Below are 26,936 nucleotides of genomic sequence, written 5' to 3'. Positions count from 1 at the left end.
TAACAAACTTATGGATAAAGGTGAACTGGTAGATGTAGTGTATTTGGATTTTCAGATGGTGTTTACTTTTCTTGACTGCAAGCAGGATGGGCACTGCTTGCAGCCCGCCGATTCTGTGCTTCTCTGGGCCGTAAGCAGGATGGGCGCCGCTCGCAGCCCACCGAGTTTCTACTCCTCTTGGCCGCAAATGGGATAAGCTCCACTCATGGCCCCACATGGCTGCTCTTTGCCGCCCCATAATGGTTGGCACCTTAGGCGACCGCCTAGTTTGCCTAATGGGATGTACCGGCCCTGAGTATGGTTAAGGAACATTTTCTGAGAAATGTGAGGTAATCTATCTTTCTGAACAAAGGAGTTGGGGAGTAATCTGGGAGGTTTTTTTTTCCTTAGTAACTTTATATTGAATAGACGTGGAGATCGAAAGTTTCGTGGATGTCTTTGATCCTGCTAATGTTGCTTCACTCTGTTGTACAATACTATGAACGCTGATCAAATCAATGTCTTCTAAAACTTAGTGAATGTGACCTCTGTTTAATCCTCCAGAATTTGTAATAAAAGTTTTGTTCAAAATACATCTGGTGTAAATCCTCCTTTTTAATTAGAGTATAGTCCTAGGAGTCACAGAGGTGAACAACTGTGGAGAAGGTTTCCTCTATTTCACTGGGCATATTACTGCCCATGCCTCTCATGCTGGTCTATGATACCATTTGCTTGACCGATATATTGATTTTTGTGAATCCTACAGAGAGACTGGTGCTTGGGTCCTAGACAGGCATCACACACCTCTCACATTTTATGTGCCTCATCCAGGCAAGGTGAGGAGGATTACATGTAGCCACTATAATTTGAAATAAACCAGTGGCAAGAAAATGCAAGACGCTGAGAATTTTGACCAAACCTGGTATGGAAGGTCCATAGTTAGTCAGAGGATCAATATCATTTTGAATTGCTTTGTAAAGATAAAGAATTGCTCTGAAGCTTAATTTGTACCTTTGGACCACATCTATCATGGTAACCGCAGTAGTTTCATCCTCAGACAAAATATCTGTGCACCCTGACTACTAGTATCCCCAGTTTGTTAAAATAAAATGTTTTTTGTTTGAATATGACCTTTGTAATGAGACCCTTTTTTCCAAGGCATAGATCTGACAGAGGTGCTGGCAGTGTAGTGTAAGTTGGGGAGTAGTGAGAGAAGTCACTGAGGGGAAAGAGATTTGTGGAGCTTTCCCTATCCGGATGGGATTTATAGTCCTTGCCTTCAGTGGCTGAAGACTACACCTCACTCTCTTTTTCCTGTGTTATATAGGCTGCATCTCTTTCAAATGTATTGAAGCTCTGAATGATGATGTTGTGCCGGGAGGTGGACCCTTGGCCTAGTGCAGGTTTGTTAGGCTCCCTGGTCAGATCCAGAGAGCGCCTGCCACCAGTAGGCGGAGCACAAGAGGAGACAGAGGCTAGCTGGAGCTTCAACACTAGCAACCCAGGGTTCCCTCAGGTTGAGCCTTTGGTTACCCGGGCCGCCTGGTCTTAGGTGGGCCTCGCAGGATCTCCTTGAGAGAAAGTTCAGAGGTGTGCCCACCATTATCAAGGGTGCATGGTCGATGTTCAGGCTAGAAGTCCGGGGTGCCAGAGAAGGCCAGAAGAGAGTCTCTGAATATATGGCAAGGATTAAGGCCAGAGTCAAGGTAACATAGTCAGCCAAAGCAGGGGTCAATACCAGTGGTCAGTCCGTGGATAGTCAGCCAAAGCAGAGGTCAGATTCCAGTGGTCAGTTCATGGGTAGTCAACCAAAGCAGGGGTCAGGTTCCAGTGGTCAGTCCGTGGATAGTCAGCCAAAGCAGGGGTCAGGTTCCAGGTGGCAGTCAGACGTGGTCAGAGGTCAGACAGAGGTTGGTTCCCGGCAGCGTGTAGATGTGGTCAGTAATCAGGCAGAGGTCGGTTCCAGGCAGCGTGCAGATATGGTCGAGGAAACAGGCAAAGGTCAAATCCAGGCAGCGATCAACATGGTTAAGAACAGGCAGAGGTCAGTACCGAGAAGATAGTCCGAGAGGTACTACCCGGGGAGACGAAGGAACAGGAGGACGCTGGAACAGGACTGGAACGAGACTGGGACTGGAACAAGGCTGGAACGAGACTGGAACAAAGACTGGAAACGCAGAGGCAAACTAGATATCACAGAGTGATTGACCCGATTGCCAAGGCAAGGAAGTGTAGGCAGGCACTTCCTCTTATACGGCGTTCAATCAGGGCATGCCGCGGAGCTGGGATCCACTCCTGGCCCTTTAAGGGACCGGGCGGTCCGCGTGCGTGTGCCTAGGGACGGGGCTGACACCATGGAGGAAGCCGAGCCCCACCGTGAGGCCTGGCTGGAGGTGGAAGGCCCGGCGAAAACCGCCGCCGGACGCCGAGGCCTGGCTGTATTCGCTGCTGCAGTTGGAGAGAAGGACCCGGGACCCGTGGAGGATTTAGTGAGGTGAGCAGGCCTGGGCGCGGGCCGAGCACGGACAGGACACGCAATATTTGAAGTCTACAAAAATAAAGTGTGCTTAATTTCATTTTGTACTCTAAGCTGAAGTTGTGGTGCAGGCAGTCATCTGCTCTTAGTAAAAAACGTTTCATCACATATACATGAATATCGAATGTGTTTCTTTAACTAAAACAATAAATTTCCCTTCTTCAGTCTCATGCTTCACAATTGCACCTATACATGCTGATATACTAAATAATATGCACTCTGCCTTTCAAGCCCAATGGAAACGGCAGCGTTGTTAGAGGAAGCTGTGGCACCCGCAGCTGGCCTTTTCTTCTTCCCGCGCTTGCCCCGGAACAGGAAGTGATACGCAGTGCAGTGCGCGGGAAGGAGAAAGATCCGTGCCACATGGAAAAGTAGCGGCAGCAGCAGTATCGGCCCCTGAGCAGTAGCTTGGCCCGGAGCAATTGAAGCAGCTGGAAATCGGCAAAGGAATCAGCAGTGTAAGCCTCCCGCGGCCGATGGAATTCTTCTTTCTTGGCCTGCAGGGGCTGGAGGATGCTGCTGCAGCTACCATTTGTGCTCGGGGTGGGGGAGGAGGAAGTGAGTGACAGAGAGAGAAGACAGCCAGCCTGTAAGTGAGAGAATGTGTGTGTGATTGAGAGCATGTATTTGATTGAGAGCGTGTGTGTGAGAGAGAGCATGTGTGTGATTGAGAGAAACTGGTCAGAGAGGTGATGTGTGTATATGTGAGAGACAATAAAAGTGACTGGTCATGGAGATGACTGGAGTGTGTGTGAGAGTGAGAGATTGATCAGGGAGGTGACTGGTATGTGTGTGTGTGTGTGTGTGTGTGAGAGAGAGAGAGAGAGAAAAAGCATGGAAGTGAGAAATTTGGGTATGTGAGAAAGCATGGGAGTAAGAAGCCTGGTGTTGTGGGGGTGTGTGTGAAAGAAAGCATGGGACTGAGAAGCCTGTATATGTGAGAGAGAGCATGGGAGTGGGAGGCCTGTGTGTGTGTGCATGCATGAGAGAGAGACTGGTTGGTAAGGTAACGGTGTGTAAGAGAGAGAGACTGGTGCGTGTGTGTGTGTGAGAGAAAGTGATTATGGGAATGAGAAGCCTGTGTATGTGGAGAAAGTGAGCATGGGAGTGAGAAACCTGGGTGTGTGGGTGTGTGTGAGACACAGTATGGGCGTGAGAAGCCCGTATATGTAAGATAGAACACGGGAGTGGGAAGCCTGTGTGTGTGTATAGCATGAGAGAAACTGTTCAAGAATGTGACTGGTGTGTGTGTCAAAGACTGGTTGGGAGATGATTGGTGTGTGAGAGACAGAAACTGGTAATGGGGGTGTGATTGGTATGGTGTGTGTGTGAGAGACAGAGAGACTGGTCATGGACCCTAAGGAAGAGGACCATGAGTATAGAGCTTAGCCACTACTGCTGCTTCTGGTATGTGCTACGGCCGCATGGAAGAGGACAGGAGTAGGAGAGCTGCTGGAGGGGGTAAGTAAAGGGGCTTTTTAAGTTTATCTTTCTTGATTGACTGCCATTTTAATTATTTAATATTATGTGATATCTGCTTTTTTGAAATATTTTATTGATGTTTGGAGAATTTTAATAGTTTTTATGAGTTTTTAATTGTTGGATGTTATTCTGTTCATAGCTGTTTTGAAACATTTATTCTGCTTATTAGTATAGTTTTACAATTATTTCTGTGTGGGGATCTATAGCTTCTTGCTAGTTCTGTTTTCCTAATAGGAGCTGTATTGGTGTTTAGGGCCTGATTTAATATTTGTAGTGTTGCCTTTTCATAGATAGGGTTGTTACTGGTTGAGTGCATTCCATAATACAAGTGTAACTATGTGCAGATTAGTTTATGTACATAACTGCAGATCCCGGGAGTATGTTAGGTCGGTTCTGTGTGTGTTACTGAGGTGAGATATTTTACTAGCCTGTGAGTGTTTGTATCAGTCTTATTTGTTGTGTTTTCTCAAGAGGACATGCATTGGTGGTAAACTGCTGTCTTTTCATAAGTAGGGATATTGAGCCTGGTAGTAGAAGGAGTTTGAGTTTCTGTTACTGAGATGACACCAGAACCAGAATATCTTTTTTTCCTGGCGTGTAGCCAGATGGACTCAGTACGAATGGGATAGTATCCGCGTGCTAGCAGTTGGAGACGGATCTGACGTCAGCACGGGGTATATAGCCCCACAGGAAGCGCAGCGATTCAGTAATTTCCGTCTCCAAAGCAGTTTGGAGTGCCTGCACGCTGGTTCAGCGTGCTTTCCAAGCCTACTTTACATTTTCTCTTTTTCTCCTTCTAGATTCTACTTTTTCTTCTTTACTAATGACTATCGAGCCCCGCGCTCCTCAGGGGCTGTTCTGTCCGTCCCCCCAGTTGAGCTTCCCGGGGCGCTTACCGTGGCCCCCCGGTGGGAAAGTCCTTGGTCTGGCCGAACCGTGGCAGGGGCACGGCCCCCGGGGGAGACTCGGGTGTGGCCTCGAGGCCCTCGGTCCCGGCGTGGACGAGGTAGCGGGTGCAGTTCCTCCAATCGCGGCGGTGGAAGGTAACGGCCCTTTCCCCCCGCAGCCGGAGACCGCCTGTGTTCCAGCCTAGAAGCACCGAAGATCGGGTAAGGCGTACATCTCTTCGCCCAGGTCTCCGAGGTCTCGAGGATCGGCGGCGTGGCAAGCTGTGGAGGACGCCATTTTGTGGCCCTATTCAGGTATTCCGCGCCCGTAATGGGCGTGGCTTTCTTCCTCCTTGTGCGTATATTGTATTACTTTTGCATGTTGGCTGCCACTGTTAGTATATGCCGTATATTATTGAAAGCCTATTGCTAAACGGCTTCCTGCTGATTGCCCTTTGACTACCTTTAAGCGTATATTGCTCTCTGCCTTAGTGCTGTGTGCCTATTGCTTATGATCATGCGCTTGTTCTCTTCAGCGCCCTATTGCTGCCGCATATTCTTACTATTGAGCGCCTGTTGCATTACGCGCCTATTGCTGCCGCATATTATTGCTATTGCGCGCTTGTTGTATTGAGCACCTATTGCTGCCACATATAGTTATTATTGTGCGCCTGCTGTATTACGCGCCTATTGCTGCCGCATATTCTTTCTATTGTGCGCCTGTTGTATTAAGCGCCTATTGCTGCCGCATATTCTTCCTCTTGTGCGCCTGTTGTATTGAGCGCCTATTGCTGCCGCATATTCTTCCTATTGTGCGCCTGTTGTTTTAAGTGCCTATAGCTGCCGCATATCATTGCGCGTTTGTTCTATTTGGTATGGATCAGCGCGCAGCCGCATCCTCAGCGGCGCAACCGCTCGTCTCAGGCATTTCAGCCCTTGGCCTCTGCTCTGCATGCCACCTTAGAGCCACACGCAGTACTGAGCCAGACTCACTATGTGCCCAATGTGAGGCGGCAGGGGGACCCTCCGGCCAGAACCAGTCTCAGCCGCAGTTTCTTGACAGTTCCCCTGGGGCTACCCCGGATTTGGGGGGCAGTCTTGACCATTCAGTCCCGGGGGATCTTGTACCCCGGCGATTAGAGGCTGCTTCCATTTCCTGGGTGGATCTCTTTAAGGGGATTCATGCCTTCGTCCAGATGCAGACGGCTTCCCATCCCGGCCCTGCTGTCCCTACTGCTCCTGTGGTTCCTGCTGTCGCTGCGGTTCCTGCGCTACCTGCTTCTGCGGCGCCTGCTGCGGCCGCCGCTACGGTGGCAATGCCTAGGGATCCTGTGCCTGGACCCTCACGGCCTTATCGGGAGCGGGACCTCCCGCCACTAGACAGTCCGGATCAATCGGACCAGGAGGTTTCGCCGGACGAGTCCGACCTCCCAGATGAGGGGGACCTCCCCCCGGGGATTGAGCCATATAGAACCATGAGGCGGTTCTTCCCTAAGGAGGACCTCTCGGACCTCGTGACTCAGTGTCTGACGGAGTTGGATATCACTGGTCCCAGTGCTTCGGTACCTTCTGCGCAGAACCCCCTGCTGGAAGGTCTTCGTCCTACAGCTCGCCATTTTCCTTTCTTGCAGGCAGCTCAGCAACTCATAGATTTGGAATGGGCGGCGCCGGCGGCTTCCTTCAGAGGGGGCCGGGCCCTGAAAGGCATGTACCCGTTGGCTCCGGCTCTCCAGGACCTGCTGGCATGTCCTCAGGTGGATGCCTTAATTAGCGCTGTGGTCAAGCGCACTACTATTCCAGTGGAAGGGGGGACGGCCCTCAGGGAACCCCATGACAGACGAATGGACACCATTCTGAAACAAACTTTTGAGGTGACAGCTCTGTCTTTGCGGATTGCGGCCTGCTGCACTGTGGTGACTCGTGCCTGCTTGTCTCAGGTCAGGAACAATGCTCCAGCGGCTGATATGGAGCCCGCTCTTTCCTTCCTCACCGATGCCGCATCGGATTTGGTTCGCACTACAGCCAAGGGGATTTCATCCTCCGTGGCCGCCAGGAGGCAGCTCTGGATACGGCCGTGGTCGGCTGATGCCCCTTCGAAGTCTCGTCTCACCAGGTTACCCTTTCAGGGCTCGTTTCTGTTTGGCAGTGACCTTGATAAGCTAGCCACTACCTGGGGTGCCTCTCCTGTGTCTAGACTTCCGGAAGATCGATCCAGGAGGGGACAGCGCTCCTTTCCACGGCCCTACAGGGGCAGGAGTTCCCAGCGCTTTGTTCCGTATAGAGGGCGCTATCAGGCGACTCGTCCTCCGGCCAGGAATCAGTCTTTTCGGACCAAGCAGCGCAAGCGTGGGGCTGGCCCGGGCTCGGGCCCCGGTCGCGCCCCGCAATGAGAATTTGCCGATCCATCTGGGAACGAAGCCTAGGGGCAGGTTAACCCTCTTCTACCCCAGATGGGTCGAGATTTACGTCGGACAGTGGGTCCTTGCCGTTATCCGGGACAGATATTATCTGGATTTTCATCGTCTTCCCCCGGACAAGTTTGTGGAATCTTCATGTCCCCGGCACAAGAAGGCAGCGTTGGAAGCTACCCTGGCGAGGCTCCTGTCCTTAAACGCCATCCTCCCAGTACCTGCCTGGGAAGTGAATTCTGGACACTATTCCATTTATTTCATGGTACCCAAGAAAGGGGGGCACTTTTCGGCCTGTGCTGGACCCTCAAGTCAGTCAATCGCTACTTACGGGTACCGAGGTTTTCGCATGGAAACTCTGCGCTCCGCCAAAGCCGCAGTCCAGCCCGGAGAATTCCTCACGGCACTAGTCCTGTCGGAAGCATATCTTCATATTCCGATCCATCCGGATCACCAGCGCTACCTGCGCTTCAAGGTTCTGGGCCGCCACTTCCAGTTTCGGGCTCTACCCTTCGGGTTGGCCACGTCCCCACGGACTTTCACCAAAGTGGTAGTAGTGGTGGGCAGCGGCACTCAGGCGGGAAGGGATTCTGGTCCATCCCTACTGGACGACTGGCTGATCAGGGCGAAATCTCGGGGAGGAGAGCCTGCGGACAACCGACAGAGTGATCGCCCTTCTGGAAAGCTTGGGCTGGGTAATCAACCTCAGCAAGAGCTGCCTACTGCCTTCGCAGTCAATAGAGTATCTGGGAGTGCAGTTCGACACTCGGGCAGACATGGTCAGTCTTACGACCAAGAGACAGCTGAAACTTCGACACCGCATCCAGCATCTGATGAGAGCCAGTCGGCCCATAGCCCTGGGACTATCTGCAGGTTCTGGGTCTCATGGCATCCACCCTGGAAGTGGTTGCCTTGGGCGCGGGCCCATATGAGACCTCTACAGCATTCCCTGCTCTCTCGCTGGAGCCCCCGTCGACGGGACTATTCCACGCACCTTCCCCTACCTGCCAGAGTTCGGACCCAGCTGCGGTGGTGGTTGCGGTCCAACCACCTGAGCAGGGGTCGAAGATGTCCTCGCCACGTGGACCTTGCTCACCACGGAGCCAGCCTGGGCGGCTGGGGAGCACATTGCGGAGAACTCACCGCGCAAGGGCGATGGAACAAGGGGGAGTCCACGTGGACATCAATCGCCTGGAGGCCAGGCAGTCCGCTTGCATGCCTTTGATTCGCTCCCAGACTACGGCACAGTGCTGTCCGAGTGATGTCCGACAACACCACCACGGTGGCCCCCATCAACCGGCAGGGCGGAACCAGAAGCCGACAAGTATCTCTGGAGATCGCCCCACTGATGGTTTGGGCAGAGGCGAATCTGCAGGACATCTCCGCCGTCCACATTGCCGGGAAGGACAATACCACAGCAGACTTCCTCAGCAGGGAAAGCCTGAATCCAGGGGAGTGGCAGCTGTCCCCCACAGCTTTCCAGATGATTGTCGATCATTGGGGGATTCCGGCCATGGATTTACTGGCGGACAAGTCCAATGCTCAGGTACCCAGATACTTCAAGCCGCAGGCGCAACCCGTTTGCCTTCCCGGCCTCGCTGCGCATCGATGCCCTGGTCCAGCCATGGCCTCCAGGGGCTCTACTATACGCCTTTCCTCCGTGGCCTCTGCTGGGCGCCCTCATCCACAAGATTCAGACACACCGGGGCCTAGTTCTTCTAGTGGCACCAGACTGGCCAAGACGACCCTGGTACACGGACATGAGAAGACTACTGGCAGGGGAGCCCCTTCCCCTGCCTCCTCTCCAGGACCTTCTACGTCAAGGTCCCATCCTCCACGAGGATCCAGCTCAATTCTCTCTTACGGTCTGGCCCTTGAGAGGGCTAGACTGAAGAAGAGGGGTTACTCGGGGCCCGTGATTGATACACTCCTCTGAGCTCGCAAGTTTTCCACATCCCTCACCTACGTCCGGATCTGGAGAGTATTTGAAGCATGGTGCGACACTTATGGCACCAATCCACATGCCACCACCATACCTATCGTGTTAGATTTCCTGCAGGATGGGCTTCAGAAGGGTCTCTCCCTCAGCTCCATCAAAGTTCAGGTTGCGGCACTGTCTTGCTATGGTCCCAGGAGGGATGGCAAGACCATCGTCAAGCACCCAGATGTTTCTCGTTTCCTGCAAGGGGTCAAGCATATTCGTCCGCCGCTAAAGTGGCCTGTGCCCTTATGGAACCTTAATCTTGTTTTGGATTTCCTCGCGGGATCCACCTTCCGACCCCTTCGGGGCTTATCTCTCCGGTCTCTCACCTTGAAGTTGGTGTTCTTGCTGGCGGTGTGCTCCGCACGACGCATCTCTGAGCTACAAGCACTGTCCTGCCGTGAGCCCTTTCTATGGATCACTCCGGAAGCTATCCATCTTCTGACGGTTCCCTCCTTTCTCCCTAAAGTGGTTTCCCAGTTTCATCTTAACCAAACTATCTCCTTGCCTACTACGGTAGGTTTGAAGAAATCTGAAGAAGGCCGTTTATTACGCCATCTCGACATCGGCAGATTGCTGCCCAGGTATCTGGCCGTGACTCACGACCTGCGAAAGACGGACCACCTGTTCGTCCTACACAGCGGGAAGAAGCAAGGTGACGCAGCCTCTCGGCCCACCATTGCCCGCTGGATTAAAGAAGTTGTCAGAGCAGCCTACGTGGAGGCTGGGAAGGCGCCGCCTCTACAGGTTAAGGCTCATTCTACCAGAGCGCAAGCAGCATCTTGGGCTGAATCCGGGATGCTGTCGCCGACTGAAATCTGTAAAGCAGCGACGTGGTCCTCCCTTCATACCTTTTCCAGGTTCTACCGTCTGGATGTCCAGGCCAGGGAGGACTCGGCTTTTGCAAGGGCGGTACTACATGGTCCTCAGGCAGCCGCCCGCCCCGGCGGGGAGTAAAGCTTTTGTACATCCCATTCGTACTGAGTCCATCTGGCTACACGCCAGGAAATGTTTGGATTACTTACCTGGTAATCCCCTTTTCCTTAGTGTAGACAGATGGACTCAGCATCCCGCCCAGCTGCCTGTGTACATGGGTTTCACCGATTCCAGGTAAGCCATGGCATTTGTTTACATAAGAGCGTACACTCTACCAGTCTCTGCGCTTTCCGGTTGTGAATGCTGGCGGTCTCCAGCCACTGTCAATCGGTCAGGGGAATCCTGTTTTCACTTTTCACTGAGCGTCAGTACACACATCCATAACAGCTTTTGCAAGGAAGATTACTGAATCGCTGCGCTTCCTGTGGGGCTATATACCCCGTGCTGACGTCAGATCCGTCTCCAACTGCTAGCACGCGGATACTATCCCATTCATACTGAGTCCATCTGTCTACACTAAGGAAAAGGGGATTACCAGGTAAGTAATCCAAACATTGTAGGGTGAGTTGTATGAGGAATGTCATAATTCTGCTTTACATCCATTATTGTGGGTCAGGAGGGGTTCCTGTGGATGCAAACTGTACTTTTCCATCTAGCCCCATGACGATCAGGGGTTCAGTGTGTCATGCATGTGAGAACCATCTGTCAGGTGTGTTCCGACAGAAAAAAGGTTGAGAACCACTGGTCTAAGGAAATATTTCTTTACAGAGAGGGTAGTGGATGCATGGAACAGCCTCCCACTGAAAGTAGTAGAGACAAAAACAATATGGGCCGGATTTTAAAAGGGTACACATTTAAGTTAAGCGCGTAACCCTTAAAAAAAAACCTGCGTGCGCCGAGCCTATTTTGCATAGGCTCGGCGTGCGCGCAAGCCCTGGGATGCATGTAAGTCCCGGGGCTTTGCTAGGGGGGCGTGTTGGGAGGCAGCGCAATGTTTGGGGCGTTCCAGGGGGCATGGTCCCAGCCCAGGGGCATTCAGGGGGCATGAGCAAGGCCTCCGGACTAGCCCCCGGGTCGGGTGATGGCACGGCAGCGGGCCTTCGGCCTGCGCGAGTTACGCCTGCTTCGAGCAGGCGTAACTTGTGCGATAAAGGTAGGGGGGGTTTAGATAGGGTGGGTTAGGTAGGGGAAGGTGCGGGTGGGTGGAAGGAAAGTTCCCTCCGAGGCCGCTCCGATTTCAGAGCGGCCTCGGAGGGAACGGGCAGTGCGCGCAGGGCTCGGCGCGCGCAAGTTGCACAAATGTTTTTTAAAATGTACCCCTTTATGAATTCAAGAAAGCATAAGATAAATACAGGGTATATCTAAGGGAGTGATGGGAATTAGAAATCCAAATTAATTGGGCGAATGGGCAGACTGGATGGGCCATTCAGTCTTTTTCTGCTGTCATGTTTCTATGTTTTTATGTTTAGCAAACCATAATCACTGCCATATGAAGGATTTAGAAATAGAAAGGATGGTACTTACATTAGGAGTGAACAGATAAATGAGTCCATGAACTGATCCTGGCAGTGTGAGTCCACGGATAAGGAATAAAGTGAGAACCAGGTAAGGAAATGTGGCAGTGATATAAACAGCCTATTAAAAAAAAAAAAAATGAAAAGAAATATTTATTTATTTAGGCAAATTTTATATACCGACATTCATATTAATTTCATGTCGGTTTACAATACAATAAATAAACATAAAATACAGCATATGATAACATAATTCTTAAAGCCAATTTAAAACAAAATAAGATAAACAATTAAATTGATTAAATATATATATAAGAAAAATAAAAAAAATGATACCCTGAAATCCAATAAAACAAATTGGTGATAACAGATTAATAGTTAAAATTAACCATAAATTTAATTTAACTAAAACCACACCATACTAAGTTTATGGTAACAATTAATAATAAATTAGTAGTAGTTAATAACAATTTAGTAAAAATTGGAAAAGATTAGTAAAGGGAGGGAATCTGGACCTAGGGATTAACTTGATTAGATATAAGCCTGTTTGAATAACCATGTCTTTAAAAGTTTCTTAAATCTGTGTATGTTTGACTCTGTCCGAATATCGAGGGGAAGCGAATTCCAAATTTTTGGTCCAGCCAAAGATAATGACCTTTCCCTGACTGAACTTAAATGGGATATTTTTGGGGATGGTATTGTTAATAGTGCTTTGCCTAAGGATCTTAGATTACGTGATGGAGTGTGGATGCGGAGAGATGCATTCAACCATTCAGTATTATTGTCATATACTGCTTTATGGATTAATGACAAACATTTGTATTGAATTTGAGACTGGACTGGTAACCAGTGAAATTCTATCAAAACGGGAATAACATGATCATATTTTTTTGTATTAGTCAGAAGCCGTGCAGCTGCGTTTTGGAGTAATTGTAGTGGACAGACAGTTGAAATTGGTAGGCCTAAAAATAAGGCATTGCAGTAATCAAGTTTTGGTAGAATAAGTGCCTATAAGACAATGCGAAAGTCATTTGCATGAAGAAGTGGTTTCAATTTTTTTAGGATTTGCAGCTTATAAAAGCCATCTTTCGTTATGGCTTTTATTGACACTTTCATAATCAGTTCAGAATCAAGAATGCAACTGAGATCTCTTACTTCATATCTGATGTTATATGACTGGGCGCAGGAACTAATATCTGTTTCTATCTTCTCTGTAAATTTATTGCAAATAAACAAAATTTCGGTTTTGGAATTGTTTAGTGATAGGGACATATGGGAGAGTAATAGCTTTATGGACTTAAAATAAATTTCCCATAGTTTCAACGTAGATTGTAATGAATCTTTGATAGGCAAAAGAATTTGAACATCATTGGCAAATAACAAATGAACCAACCCTAGGCCTGCTAAAAATCTACAAAGGGGGGCCATGTAAATGTTAAAAAGGGTGGGGGACAAGGAGGAGCCTTGGGGAACCGTTGTCTGTCGTTCCTAATGTTACTTTAAAGGACCTATTTGTAAGGTATGTTTTAAAAAAGGAGAGGGTTACGTCAGTAAGACCAATTTCTTGGAGTCTTGATATCAGGGATTCGTGATTGATGGTATTGAACGCCGCTGATATATCAAGTAAGATTAGAAGGTAAGAATTATTCTGATCAAGGCCTCTTTGGAAGAGTATCTGAAAGGGAGATTAATAAGGTTTCCGTATTATGAAATTTCCGAAAGCCGAATTGTGATGGAAAAAGCAGCTGATTGTTATCTAAGTGATCCATGAGCTGTTGGTTGACCACTTTTTCTAATAATTTGGCCAGGAAATAGGACGATAATTGGCCAAAACATCAGGGTCTAATTGGGCCTTTTTTAAAATGGGCTTAACCACCCCACATTTTAGTCTGGAAATTTACCTTCTTCCAAGGAAATATTAACAATATCTGCTAACGGTTTGGCTATGATATCAGGAACAGATAATTAAGAAGACCCAGAGAAATCATATGGTGGATGAGCATCATGGGGTTTGTTTGAAAATAAAAACAAAAAACTAATCACATTTATTTTACTGGAAATTGGGGATCTTCATATGAACTGAGCAATACTTCAAAAGTGTTTATGTCAAATATTAAGAAGGTAATTTTCAAATGCATTTCCACAGGTTAAAATCTGCTTGTTATAAAATTGCCCTCCCAATATGCAGGTAAACGTTTGCATGTATGTCCTGTAGGCATATATGATTACTTGGACCGAGCAGAGGAGTTCCTGGGGGAAGAGGTTTGGACTTGTGAACATCTTTTGCAAATTCAAAATATGTGCATACATTTCCTGAGCTAAAATTAGCAGGTGTAATTGTGAGTGGTTCGTTTTGGTGGGATAATTTTGAAAATGAACATATGTGCAGAAGTTTGTTTTGAAAATTGGTGTAAATTATATACATATTTGCCATAGCTAATTTATTCAGCTAACTAAACTTTGCCCAGCATGCCTCCAATTTATTCAGCTTTTATCTGGCTAAACAGCTGGATAAATTGGAGTCATTCAGAGCAGCAAGAAATTTAAAAACAGAATTTTGTTAGGCTAAGCCCCAAACTTAGGTCTATATTTCTCAAAATGCTATGGGGTAGATTTTAGTACGTACGCACATGCAGCCATGGAATACAAGGGATGGAGAAACAGACTAGGCTGTGTGGTACTTAGCAAAGGAAGGCAGCAGAATAGGATTCCCTTCCCCGGTACAGCGGCCAAATGGCCACTGTACAGGCCGCCTCCAACCTGCCCCTTCCCACCTCCCAGACCACCCCTTTTCTTGGGCCTGGCACTTCTGCACGTAACATGAATTATGCGTATGGCCGGGCCCCTTTGAAGATGTGCATGTTTTGCGCAAGGCCCAGCCGCATGCATAACTCCCATTTTCCCCACACGCAGGGGATTTAAAATTTAGCCATATAAATATAGCAAAAATAGTGCCCACGATTAGGCTACTTTCCTGTCTACTACATCGCATAGGTATGTGATGCACGGTGCGTTGCGTCAGCATATGGTACATTTTCTCATCCATGCGTGGTGCGACATTTTACACAGCTATTGTTGATTAGTGCGTGGCGCGTTATTTTTGCAGTTTATATATCCTGGCTTCCTGCAGTTGCCTCTTTGAGGGTTGTATCAGGACATGGAGAGAGAGGAGAGGAGACTTGATGAGTTTGATAGTGAAGTTGGAGCTTTTTCAGAATCTACCTGAGTGTGTTCTCTGGTCTTCTGTTGGCCATTGTTTCCCTTACCTCAGTCTTTTGTCTTCTTTGTTGGGGTTGAAAGTTTTTGTTTGTTTTGTTCTAGTTTGCTGTACCTTTTGGTGAGGAGGAGTGGTGGGTACTGGAGGAGTGAGGTGGAGAAGTGAGGAGGATGGAGTGTGAGAGGTGTGGGGAGAGAGGAATGAAGAGGGAGGAGAGGAGGTGGGAGGATGAGGGAAAGAGTGCTAGAAGGAGTAGTAGGAGTAGGGACAGGGATGCGACAGGAGTAGAGATAGGCAGGAGGAAATGGATACGAGGAGATGGGAAGGGGATAGGCAGGCGAGGATGGAGGGAGGAGGATGGCAGGCTAGGGATAGAGAGAGAGAAGGAAGGGAGTTTACAAGGTAGGAGCAGGAGGGAGGGGAGAGGAGTGGGAGGGAGAGTGAGGAAAGGGAGGACACCTCCCTGGAAGCAGAAGTGGAACCCCCTTCTGGCAGCGAGGCAGCAGGACACCCTCGTCTCATGACTATCAAGTTCAGTGTGCAGGACAAGAGATGGTGATTGCAGGGATCCTGGAGCATTATGCCATACTGTTTGGCAACTGTACGAACAAGACCTTGAAGGCAGCCAAGGGCCAGATCTGATGCACCGTAGCTCAGACCATCTCCAGGAACAGTGGTGTCCAACGCAGTGGGGAGAAGGTGGCCTACAGGTACCGGGACATCAAGACGTAGTTGAAGACAAAGGTGGCGAGCCAAAATAAATATATACCTGGACTGGAAGAGGAGCCCCTTGTCCCATCATCCTCACACCCATGGAGGAGCACCTTGTGCAATGGCTGGGACTGGATGTCTTCAAGGGCATGGCTGAGTGGCTGGACACCTCATGACCCACAGCTGGTAAGTTTACCTCACCTATAAATGGCTAGGTTGCAATGGTTGTACACATCATTTGGCATAAAATGCTCACAATGCATAAGAGGCAAAGGGTGGCTCTGATACTAAATGCAAAATGGATATTTGCTGCCATTCTTTGTTTCCACAGCTCTCACCCACAAAGCTGCCAGTCCCAGCCAGCAAGCCCCAGGTACCAGCAGTGCACCAGCCCTTTTACAGAGGACCTTCATGATGGATGCCCAGATCTGGGTGAGCGAGAAGGAGGAAGAGGAGCAGCAGCAACAACCTCAGAAAGCTATGCAGATGCTTCAACCCCTGGATTCACCCAGCCCACTCAATGTGTCCCTCAACATCTTCGGCTTCATGGAGGAACCCAGCCTGGAATGGGAACCAATTGATGCAGCACAACCTCAAGCCAGCACACGATGGCACCAGCCTGAAGCACCAGGAGCAGCCCAGCAGCCCTCTCATACCATATCTAGAAGCCCAAATTTCAGCACTCTACACCACCATACCAGCACTAGCACCAATAGAGGAGTTGATGCACGAGTAGCTGGATTAGCTGAAAGGAGGCATAGGGTACACCTCCGCCAGATATGGTTGAGCTAGTGTGAACAGGCAGAATCAGGACCTGCAGGATCAGACTTCCACACACACGCAGGGTGTAATGATGCTGGCCACATCAATGAACAGTATGGATCAACGTGCTGATGCAGATCCTTTAAAGAATTCCTGAGCATTCCTTTCCGTGTCTTCCCCAGCATTCACTGGACTCCACACCCTGAAGCAGTTTCCCGGCCTGATAGACACCAAGGGGAAGGCCCCCAAAAGACATGCCCCCCCGATTGGCAAGCCACACCATGGCAAGGAGCCATGAAGCAGCAAAGGTGATTGCATTGGAATTACAAAATAAGAAGAGTTGTACCAAACAATCCTGGGTGGGCCCCTCTACAGAGTTCCTGTTCTGGCTAGATGGAAGAAACCTGCTGTGCCCATCCTTACTACAGAGTTCCTGTGCCAGCTAGTAGAAGGGATGGTCTACTGTCTGCCATTGTGGTCCTGCAGCCTAACTCTAAAGCCCTTCTCAATGTTCTGCCCATATTTCATCCTCCTTGATGTGGCCTCCAGTCATTGGTCTAGTAGCTGCTGCCTCTCTTTATCAATGTCTCATCTCCTGGCCTGATGCTGCTGTCTGTTTCATTTCAGTTCATGCTGCTGCTGCCTCCAAGCTACTGTGTCTCATCTAATCTCAGCTCATGCTACTGCTGCCTCCGTGTTGCTGTCTTCTTCTGGGGCTCCTGTCTCCATGCTGCCGTGAATTTTCTTGGGGGTCCTGCCTCCATACGCTGTGTCTAGTCTCAGTCCTCAGCCTCCATGCTGCATTCTTTGGTCCTGGTCCTGCTGCCTTCTTGCTGAACTCTGCTTCCTTGGCCCTTAGGCTGTCCCCTTGAGTGCACTCTTTCAACAAGGACTGTCTGGGTCCTTTTCCTCACCATCACATAGCAAGACTGTTATCAGCTCCAACATTAGAGCTGTACTGTAGCTATTGGGCGTGCTACTTCCACTTTCTATATTCTTTTTTGTAATCATGATTGTGCCAAAAGGATAAGATGCTAAGCTTGTATATGTAATGATGCCATTTCAAACAATGTATATACAGGTCTACACAGAACGCGCTGTTTCAGTTTATTTACAATGTTTTGTGCTATTTGCTTCTTGTCTTTGCAGAATGTGATTATCAATTCGTTAATAAAGTGGTCACTGGTTTGAAAAATACACTGTCTGGTTGGATCCTTTCATTGTGTGGTTTTTGTGTTAACAGTACACTAGGTACAAGATTTGCTCTCCACATGACATTGCATGCTAGAATACCTTTGCACATTCCAACTAGCCACTTATCAAGCAGGCAGGACCATACGGGCTAGGCCATACAACTGAACGCTCAGTGTATGCTCCTAGGAAAGACAGCAAGAGCCAAAGAAGAAGCTCATTACTGGAGACCTTCAGTATAGACTCCTGTGCCTTCTTCACACAGCATTCTCTTAGCTAACACTTGCTTACATAGGTTTGTATGTGAGATGGGCACTAGCTAGCTGGCCCACAGAGTATATTGTGTTCATGTAGAGCTTGTGTGATGTTAAGGGGAAGTTAGTCATCATCACACAAGGCTTGACCTTGGGCCCCTTTACTTGTGTCATGACTCAGAGCCTTTCTATACCCAACCATTTGTAGGTTTCACACTGAACAAAATATGCTGCCTACTTGCAGGTTGCAGGAACTGGGTGTCAGCTGCTGTACGACAACTAAGAAGGAGGAGTGAGGGAACAGTGTCATGTAGAGCATGTCCACAGGCCAACCGCAGAGGCCTAGAGGGCTGCTGCTGCTTGGGACCAGGCAGACTTCCACAGATTGGCTGGCACCCCTGTAGTGGGCTGCCTTTGGGATCAGGATGCTACCTGTAAGGTCATCCTTACTTTACATGTATTATACAGATCCCCAGTCAGTCTGTGGAAATCTGTCTCTTCCCAAGCAGCAGTAGCAGCCCTTTTGGCCTATGGACATTCTCGTTGTCACACAGCAGCTGACACTCTGTTCCAACAGTCAGCAAGTACACAGCGGTGGCGAAGGGAAAGGTTGGTTAGTATACAAGTGAAACGCCGAAAGTGTTAAGCTAAATCTGTCCCTTAGATTCTACAGCAGATATAGGTGCACCACTTCCATGTATGCACAGTAATGATCTACATATAGCAGAATGCAGGTAGCCCTACCCTGCCAGTGTAAACAGATGACAAAGTGAGTGTCAAATGATGTGGCCTGGGATGGCAACCTCTATGTTAACTGTCCATGATATGATCAACAGAGAAGAGGCTAAGACCAGTGACCAGAAAAAGGGAATCTCAAATAGGACTACCGCCCTGCCTCAGGCACCTGCCAAGCAAGGCAACCCCCCCCCCACACACACACACACCTGCACCAGGAATCTGCTACATGCTGGCACTAACACCTCACCCAAACCATTAATCAGAATAACCCCAACATTGATGGCATTACATGGTCCTTGCCACTCCACGTTCCTGCCATCCCTGCATCCCCAAATTCAATGGATAGCTTCTTAACACCCATAACCTCTCTCCTAAAAGTGGCAAGCCTTTCTGGAAGCTGAAACTCTGGGAACCCTGCACACCCCCAAATAACTGGACTATTAGGCTCACTCTAAGTACTAGGTGTAAAAGCCTCAGGGGCGGGAAGTGGAAGGTATGCATTACAGTCAAATACAAACTCATAGACAAACGTAAAACTGCATATTTGAGGTGTTGTGCTGCCAAGTTTCATACTCTGCCTCTCTCTCAATGGAAGGTATAAACAGTGAACAGCCTAGGGGGAATCTAAGAGTACTACGCATGAGACCATTCATGCAGCAGCTCATACAGTCAACTCTCTGAGGCACCCCTTCTCCAGAGTGGAAGCACTGGATCACTGGTGTTCAAAGCTAGTGTGTGCAAAATGAATGCACATACACTGCCTGTTCTGGGGTATGCATTGGTATGGTAATGGAGGGACATACGAGTGCAACAGCACCCGTAGACACAGAGATTGACAGAGGCTAACATAGCACATCACTCACCGAGTCGCACACTGACACACTTATTTATTGAGTATTGACTAAGAACATAAGAGATTGCCATGCTGGGTCAGAACAAGGGTCCATCAAGCCCAGCATCCTGTTTCCAACAGAGGCCAACCCAGGCCACAAGAACCTGGCAATTACCCAAACACTAAGAAGATCCCATGCTACTGATGCAATTAATAGCAGTGGCCATTCCCTAAATAAACTTGATTAATTGATGAATGGTTCAAATCTTTCCTTGAAAACAGGCAATACAAGGTCAGGATTAACAACAAAGAATCACTCCCTATCAGATCAAAGCTGGGGGTACCTCAAGGATCATCCCTTTCACCTACACTATTCAATATTTATCTCCTTCCACTCTGCCATCTACTATCTAACCTCAAGCTAACACACTTCCTATACGCGGATGACATTCAGATCCTCATCCCGATAATGGAATCCCTCCACAAAACGTGGTCTTACTGGAACAGCTGCTTTTCGGAAATCAAAAACATGCTAACAAGCCTCAACCTCGTGCTAAATACTAGCAAAACTGAAATCCTCATAATAGCTCCAGACAAGTGCTCTCTATTCAACCCAACTAGTTCCACCCAACTCTCCTTCACATCAATCGACCACACGCCACAAGTAAGAGATCTTGGTGTACTTCTGGACAACCAATTCAACTTCACCAAGTTCATAAACAATACTACCAAAGACTGCTTCTTCAAATTGCAAGTCTTAAAAAAATTAAAACCTCTTCTACACTTCCAAGACTTCCGCTTGGTACTACAATCTATCATCCTCCCTAAACTGGACTATTGCAACTCACTCCTCCTGGGCCTGCCAGCCAACACCATCAAACCACTTCAGATGGTCCAGAACGCGACAGCCAGAATTCTCACTAACACCAAAAAATGGGATCACATCACCCCTATCCTCCAAAATCTTCACTGGCTGCCCATAAAATTTAGGATACAATTTAAATCCCTCATGATGATTCACAAGGCTCTTCACAACATCTCCCCCCTCAACCTATCCTTCCAACTACAGCAACACGTCTCCAATAGACCGATCAGAAGTGCATACCAGAACATGCTTCACACCCAGCCAACAAAAACCTCATTGAGGAAACGAGCTCTGTCCACTGCAGGTCCCCATCTTTGGAACCTGCTCCCACCGGACCTCCGCCAAGAACCATGCCTTCCGACATTCAAAAAGAAGCTAAAGACTTGGCTATTCACTCAAGCTTTCCCTGAGAGCTAAAATCTGGTGAAGCGACAGACGATATACCTACCTCTGTACATATGTTCCCGATTTATGGTTCCTGATTTATGGTTCACAGTTACATTTAATTGAGTTTATGAAAGTTCTCTTTAATAGTTTTCCTGTATACTTGTGTTAATGTATTCTGCCTTGAGGCGACTGTTTTAATGTATTTCCGCCCTGGAGGCGACTGTTCAGTTCCTTGTAAACCGGTGCGATATGTATTCTTTACAGGAACATCGGTATATAAAAATTAAAAATAAATAAATAAATAAATAAATAATAGCAGTTAATGGACTTCTCCAAGAACTTATCCAAACCTTTTTTGAAACCAGCTACACTAACTGCACTAACCACATCCTCTGGCAACAAATTCCAGAGCTTTATTGTGCGTTGAGTGAAAAAGAATTTTCTCCGATTAGTCTTAAATGTGCTACTTGCTAACTTCATGGAATGCCCCTAGTCCTTCTATTATTCGAAAGTGTAAATAACTGATTTACATCTACTAGTTCAAGACCTCTCATGATCTTAAAGACCTCTATCATATCCCCCCTCAGCCATCTCTTCTCCAAGCTGAACAGCCTTAACCTCTTCAGCCTTTCCTCATAGGGGAGCTGTTCCATCCCCTTTATCATTTTGGTTGCCCTTCTCTGTACCTTCTCCATTGCAACTATATCTTTTTTGAGATGCAGCGACCAGAATTGTACACAGAATTCAAGGTGTCTCACCATGGAGCAATATAGAGGCATTATAGACCATTTTATTAACCATTCCCTTCCTAATAATTCCTAACATTCTGTTTGCTTTTTTGACTGCTCCAGCATACTGAGCTGATGATTTTAAAGTATTATCCACTATGATGCCTAGATCTTTTTCCTAGGTGGTAGTTCCTAATATAGAACCTAGCATTGTGTAACCACAGCAAGGGTTATTTTTCCCTATATGCAACACCTTGCACTTGTCCACATTAAATTTCATCTGCCTGCAGCACTCTGTGTACCTACTCATGGCCAATGCGTATGTTCCTGAACTGTTTGTCATCAAACAAGTTGATGTCTGTGGCAGCTTGTCCCTAACTGCTAATGAGGTAGTCTGAGTCCTTACTTGGTACAGAATATTATCTACACCTGGCCCAACGGCGGATTCATGATGTCGGACCGGCCCGGGTATTCGCCGCCCAGGCCGGCCCAGGACACATCACGTGGTCTGCCAAGCACGGCTCTGTCATGGCCGCACACGGCAGACCATGTGACTGGAGCGATCGTCCCACCGGGGGATGCCCGATCCCCCGATAGGCCAATCTGCCCCTGACCTGGCCACATAAAAAACATCTGTCAGAGACATATATGAAACGTACTTTGAGGTACTGACATGGGCCCCTCAAGGCTTTAGGTGACACTAAACACGTGTCTTGCAAGAGACCAATATAGAAAGGGCATAAGTTATCATGCAAACCACATGAGACCTCTGAGATCAGCAGGCCTATACATTCACACTGTGGCCTGTTTTCTATGGAGGCAGCTTGCAGGCTCCTGAAGTCATTAGCTGACATCAGTTTGTCTAGCCTTTATGCTAGACTCTCAATGATCAGCTCTGTGTATATCAGCACACCTGCCCTGCTCACCACCAACTGTAAAAGTGATAAACACCACATGAGGCACAGCGAGAGGACAGGTGCTCTTCCAGATTTTGCACAAGTCCTGCTGGCCATGTGTATTAGCAAGCACCTGCAAGCATAAAACCATAGAAACGTATGGAGTGATGTTGGTAATGGAACAATCTGCAAGCTGATCGGCCCAAGAGTGCTCAGCCTATGTGCTATAAGAGTGGCTAGAGATCACATCAGGACTGTAAATGATACTAGCTATCACTACAAGCAAACTACTCTTCATATTTTCTGGGTACATAAATTAACACCACATGACTATACATGAGCTACAACAGCCAAGGGCCTTGCAGTACCTTGACATCTCCATATCTGACTAAGGCTACCTGTGACAGCTCAGTCAAAGCCAGGAGTTTCTAACAAACATTACTGTTGGGTTCTATGATGTAAATCTTTGCATAGATGTGGGTGCTCTTAGAGTCATGAGAAACTATACTGTGACAATGACATTTCAGCGGTAACTGGAAAATACAAGTGAAGGCAGGATACCATCTGATTCACAATCCTGCCTTCACAGAGCTGGATGTGCATCCTTATGTTGCCTCCCCAAGAAGCTAACCAAATCTGTATGACATCCCAATGGTCAAGGCCCTCACCTTCTGTACATGATTATTGACAAATAGCCTAGCTAGGGTGCATCTGTGTATGGGTGCATGTAACCATAAAGAGTTATGAGCTCTTGGAAGGATCTGTAAGCATTGTGGGAATGTAGCACAGGCGCTTTAGCCAAGGCTGTAAGTGAAGGCCTGCTACGTGAGCACTCTGATGTCAGCAGTAGGGTTGCCAACTGATAGGGATGTGCAGAAGGAAAAAATTTGTTTCGATTCAATTTTCGTTTTGCCAGGACCCAAATTCATTGCATTAGTTTCATAAGGGGAAAACCAATTTGTTGATTAGTTTTATTCGTTGTCCATTTTCCCATTAAAGTCAATGGGGGATCTATTTGCAGCCTATTTTTGGCTGCAGAATTGGGATTCTCTTATCAATTCTGATGAAACGTCTGGGGAGCAATCATCAGAACGAGAAAAGAGCTCCAAGGTACTTAGACTGTGGCAAAGAGGCACCAAAGTGGCATGAATAGCCTAAGGCACTTTAAAGGGACAAAGGGGTACCAGGAGTGGCAAGAGTGCTTTAACAGAGGTGCAAAGCAGCAGCGAGAGTGTTAAAAACACACCACAGCTTCAAAAGAGAGCACCGATAGATGCATGAACCCTCGAAGGCAGCGCGAGAGGCAAAGTGGCAAGACAAGTGGCATCAACATCCTACAGCACAATGAAGGGGAACATAGCAAGCAGAAAGACTAGCACCAACACACTGAGGAACCATGATAGTGGCAAGAACACCACAAGGAGTTGAGTGAGTCATCTGGTGTATGGTAGCAAGGCAGAATGGCAGAAAGTTGATATGGGCAAGACAGGCTGGTAGAGCGGAGGTAGTCTGGTCCCTGTGGTTTTGATAGGGGCAAGACAGGCTGGAAAAGCTGAGGTAGTCTGGTCCCTGTGGTTTTGATAGGGGCAAGATAGGCTGGCCCCAGGGAGAGTTCCCTTTTCTTTGCGCAGGAAAGGGATCCCTAGAATGGGTTCGCCCTAAGAGTGGGGTGTTTCCATTGGCGTCTAGTGAGCTCTCGCTGGTCTTTTAAAATCTGGTGGATGTAGCAGATATACAAATGAGAATGTTCAAGACAGAGGCGGAGGAGGTTTCCATTTGAACAGCGGTTCAACATGGATCAGCGGGTGCTAAGAGATAGGCTGGCTGCACCCAGGGAGAGTAACTTTTCCTTTGCTCAAGAAAGGGCTCCCTGGAATGGGTTGGCCCCTAGAGTGGAGCATGAGCCTTCACATGTGACGAGTCGATGTGGAGGAGGTTTCCATGTGAACAGCAGTTCAACATGGGTCAGAGGGTGCTAAGAGATAGGCTGGCTACACCTGGGGAGATTTCCCTTTCCTTTACGCAGGAAAGGGCTCCCTGGAATGGGTTGGCCCCTAGAGGGTGGTGGTTCCGTTGGTGTCTAGTGAATACCCAGAAGCTATTAACTGTATTTATGCACTTCAGCTGATGACAAAGGAACTTGAAGAGCTCTCAGAAATAAGAAAACTGTTACTCAAGTCCAAATCTACAATATCAACCTATGTTGACTTTGTAGTTTACACAGTGCCTCTGTAAACTATGGGAATGCAAAGGATGAACTAGAGTACAACTACCACCAGTTTTCTATAGCACTAGAAACATTAATATTGGCACCTAAGAAACATTGAGGGAAAATGGCCCGTATTATGAAGGTCATGAAAACTATTGAACAATGAACAAATGAAATATCCAAGCTCCAAGCTGGACAGACAGGCACAGCATTAGAGGTCAAGCCCTTGTAGGGACATAAGGCCTGGACGGACAGGCACAGCATTAGAGGTCAAACCCTTGTAGGGACATAAGGCCTGGACGGACAGGCACAGCATTATAGGTCAAGCCCTTGTAGGGACATAAGGCCTGGATGGTCAGGCACAGCATTAGAGGTCAAGCCCTTTTAGGGACATAAGGCCTGGATGGACAGGCATAGTGGCGTGGCTTGAGCCACGAAGGAGGAGAGCGGCAAGACCGCGAAGATAGGAGGCACTGCTAGGTGGCAGCCCAGACCACGAAGAAAGGCAGCAATTTGGGCCGAGGAGGCCACGTAGATGGCGGTAGGTGGAGGGCCTGTCCATGGGTTGGGGTCCGTGGACAGGATCAAAACAATAGTATTCCCTTTACACTGCTGTTCCCAGCCAAGTTAAGAGTGATTTATAATTACAAAACCAGTGTGTATGAGAAAGTGTGTATGAGAAAGTTGAGGAAGCTGCGCTTTTCATCCGAAGTTTGATGGAGGAACCCGCCGGCTGATTTGAGACAGAAATATAATTGCTGACATTTGGAGCAGCAAGCTCACTTTATTTTGTTTTCTACTCAGGCCCATCACTGTGATGGATTTATAATATAATTTATTGCATTTACACCAACACAAAGGAAAGAATCTCGAATGAGAAGTGGAAGTGATTCTATTAGATTAAAATTCCATAGCACCTGTTATATGATGGGTTGCCTTTATGAGGCAAAAACGAGCAATATCAATGGTGGTTAGAGTGGATTTCTTCAGCAACAAACCAGGAGAATACAGTATGCCAGTTGGAGTAGGGACCTAGCTAATTTTATATCCAGGCACATGATGGAAGATGAGCAGCTGGAATGGGCTACTTACCCCCCAATCTGCAGACCATTTGTCTTGTGTTAAGAGCCACTCTCGGTTTGGAGCGATAACTGGATCTAACACAACACTTCACACTTCGAAGTCGATGCAAGAATCTCAATCTTTTTTTTTCTTTTCTTATTTTTTAAAGTTTTATTTATAGTTGTATGTATACATATTTAGCAAAACTCACATATTTAGGGGCCGATGCTATATCAAACGTGGAAAACGGACGCTGACTTTTCAGCGCCTGCTTTCTTAATGTGCGCATGGTGCCCGCAAGGGGGGGCACCATGCTATAAACAAATTAGGGGCTCACGCTAGCAAGGAGGTGCTAGGGTCACTTGTGCGACCTTATTGCCTCCTTGCTAACGCGACCCCGCCGCAGCTGCCGGTTACCTGATGCCAATGTCGGGTTTACTGGTGTCGGTCTTCATAACTCAGCGGTCTGCTGAGGTATATTTTTTTCTTAAGTAAAAAAAAAAAAAAAAAGTACAGAAAAGCAGTATGGAGCAGTTTTTTCTGCATTTATTTTACATGCGCTCAGCTAATAACGCCTTTTCCAGCAGGCGTTAATATCTGAGAGCTAAATGTGCGTCTGAGACGCACACTTTTTTTTTTTTTTTTTTTTTTAATGCGGAGTGAATGAGTAATAGTCCCATTCACATGCATTTGCATGTGATGATTGCTATTGCACTCACTCTGCACCGGACGCGGGTTAATTAGGGGGTGGATTAGCGCCTATATAACCTGCATCCAAGAGCGAGTTATACAGTGCGCTCGGCTGAGCGCACTGTATTGCATCCGCCCCTTTGTCAGTTAAAGTTGAGGCATGGGGAGGGGGGTCAGACACACCCTTTGTAAACTCTTGCATTCTTGGTAGGATACCTTGTGTTGTTGTTCTTGTTGACAAGGGAAGAGTAAAGTGTGTGTGTGTGGGGGGGGGTGGATACTAAGAGTGGTGAGGGTTTAGGGGATGGATTTTTAGTAGTAGGGGGGAAGGAATTTGGGGTAGATGGAGTAAATAGTGCGGGGAGTTGGTCAGAGGGGGGGAGTACTGGTAACTGATTCCTGTAAAGACTTAGAGAGTAAGGAATATGGATCAATAAACATTATATAATTTATTTTTTTCTTAAGTAAAAAAAAAAAAAAAAAGTACAGAAAAGCAGTATGGAGCAGTTTTTTCTGCATTTATTTTACATGCGCTCAGCTAATAACGCCTTTTCCAGCAGGCGTTAATATCTGAGAGCTAAATGTGCGTCTGAGACGCACACTTTTTTTTTTTTTTAATGCGGAGTGAATGAGTAATAGTCCCATTCACATGCATTTGCATGTGATGATTGCTATTGCACTCACTCTGCACCGGACGCGGGTTAATTAGGGGGTGGATTAGCGCCTATATA

The 26,936-nt window shown here is 47.7% G+C and overlaps 1 protein-coding gene across 1 annotated transcript in view; it reads right to left on the bottom strand.

Annotated features, from left to right (window-relative positions):
• The window catches only part of SLC6A18 (solute carrier family 6 member 18), a 218,716-nt gene that overhangs the window by 123,222 nt on the left and 68,558 nt on the right, over positions 1-26,936 (bottom strand). The window contains 1 exon segment of the mRNA XM_029589928.1: positions 11,674-11,784. Within this exon segment, the coding sequence (XP_029445788.1) occupies positions 11,674-11,784 (111 nt within the window).

The sequence above is a fragment of the Rhinatrema bivittatum genome, chromosome 2 (genome assembly GCF_901001135.1).
Source record: "Rhinatrema bivittatum chromosome 2, aRhiBiv1.1, whole genome shotgun sequence".
NCBI classification, from domain to species: domain Eukaryota; kingdom Metazoa; phylum Chordata; class Amphibia; order Gymnophiona; family Rhinatrematidae; genus Rhinatrema; species Rhinatrema bivittatum.
Note: the sequence above shows the minus strand (reverse complement) of the source record. Positions and strands in the feature narration are given on the sequence as shown.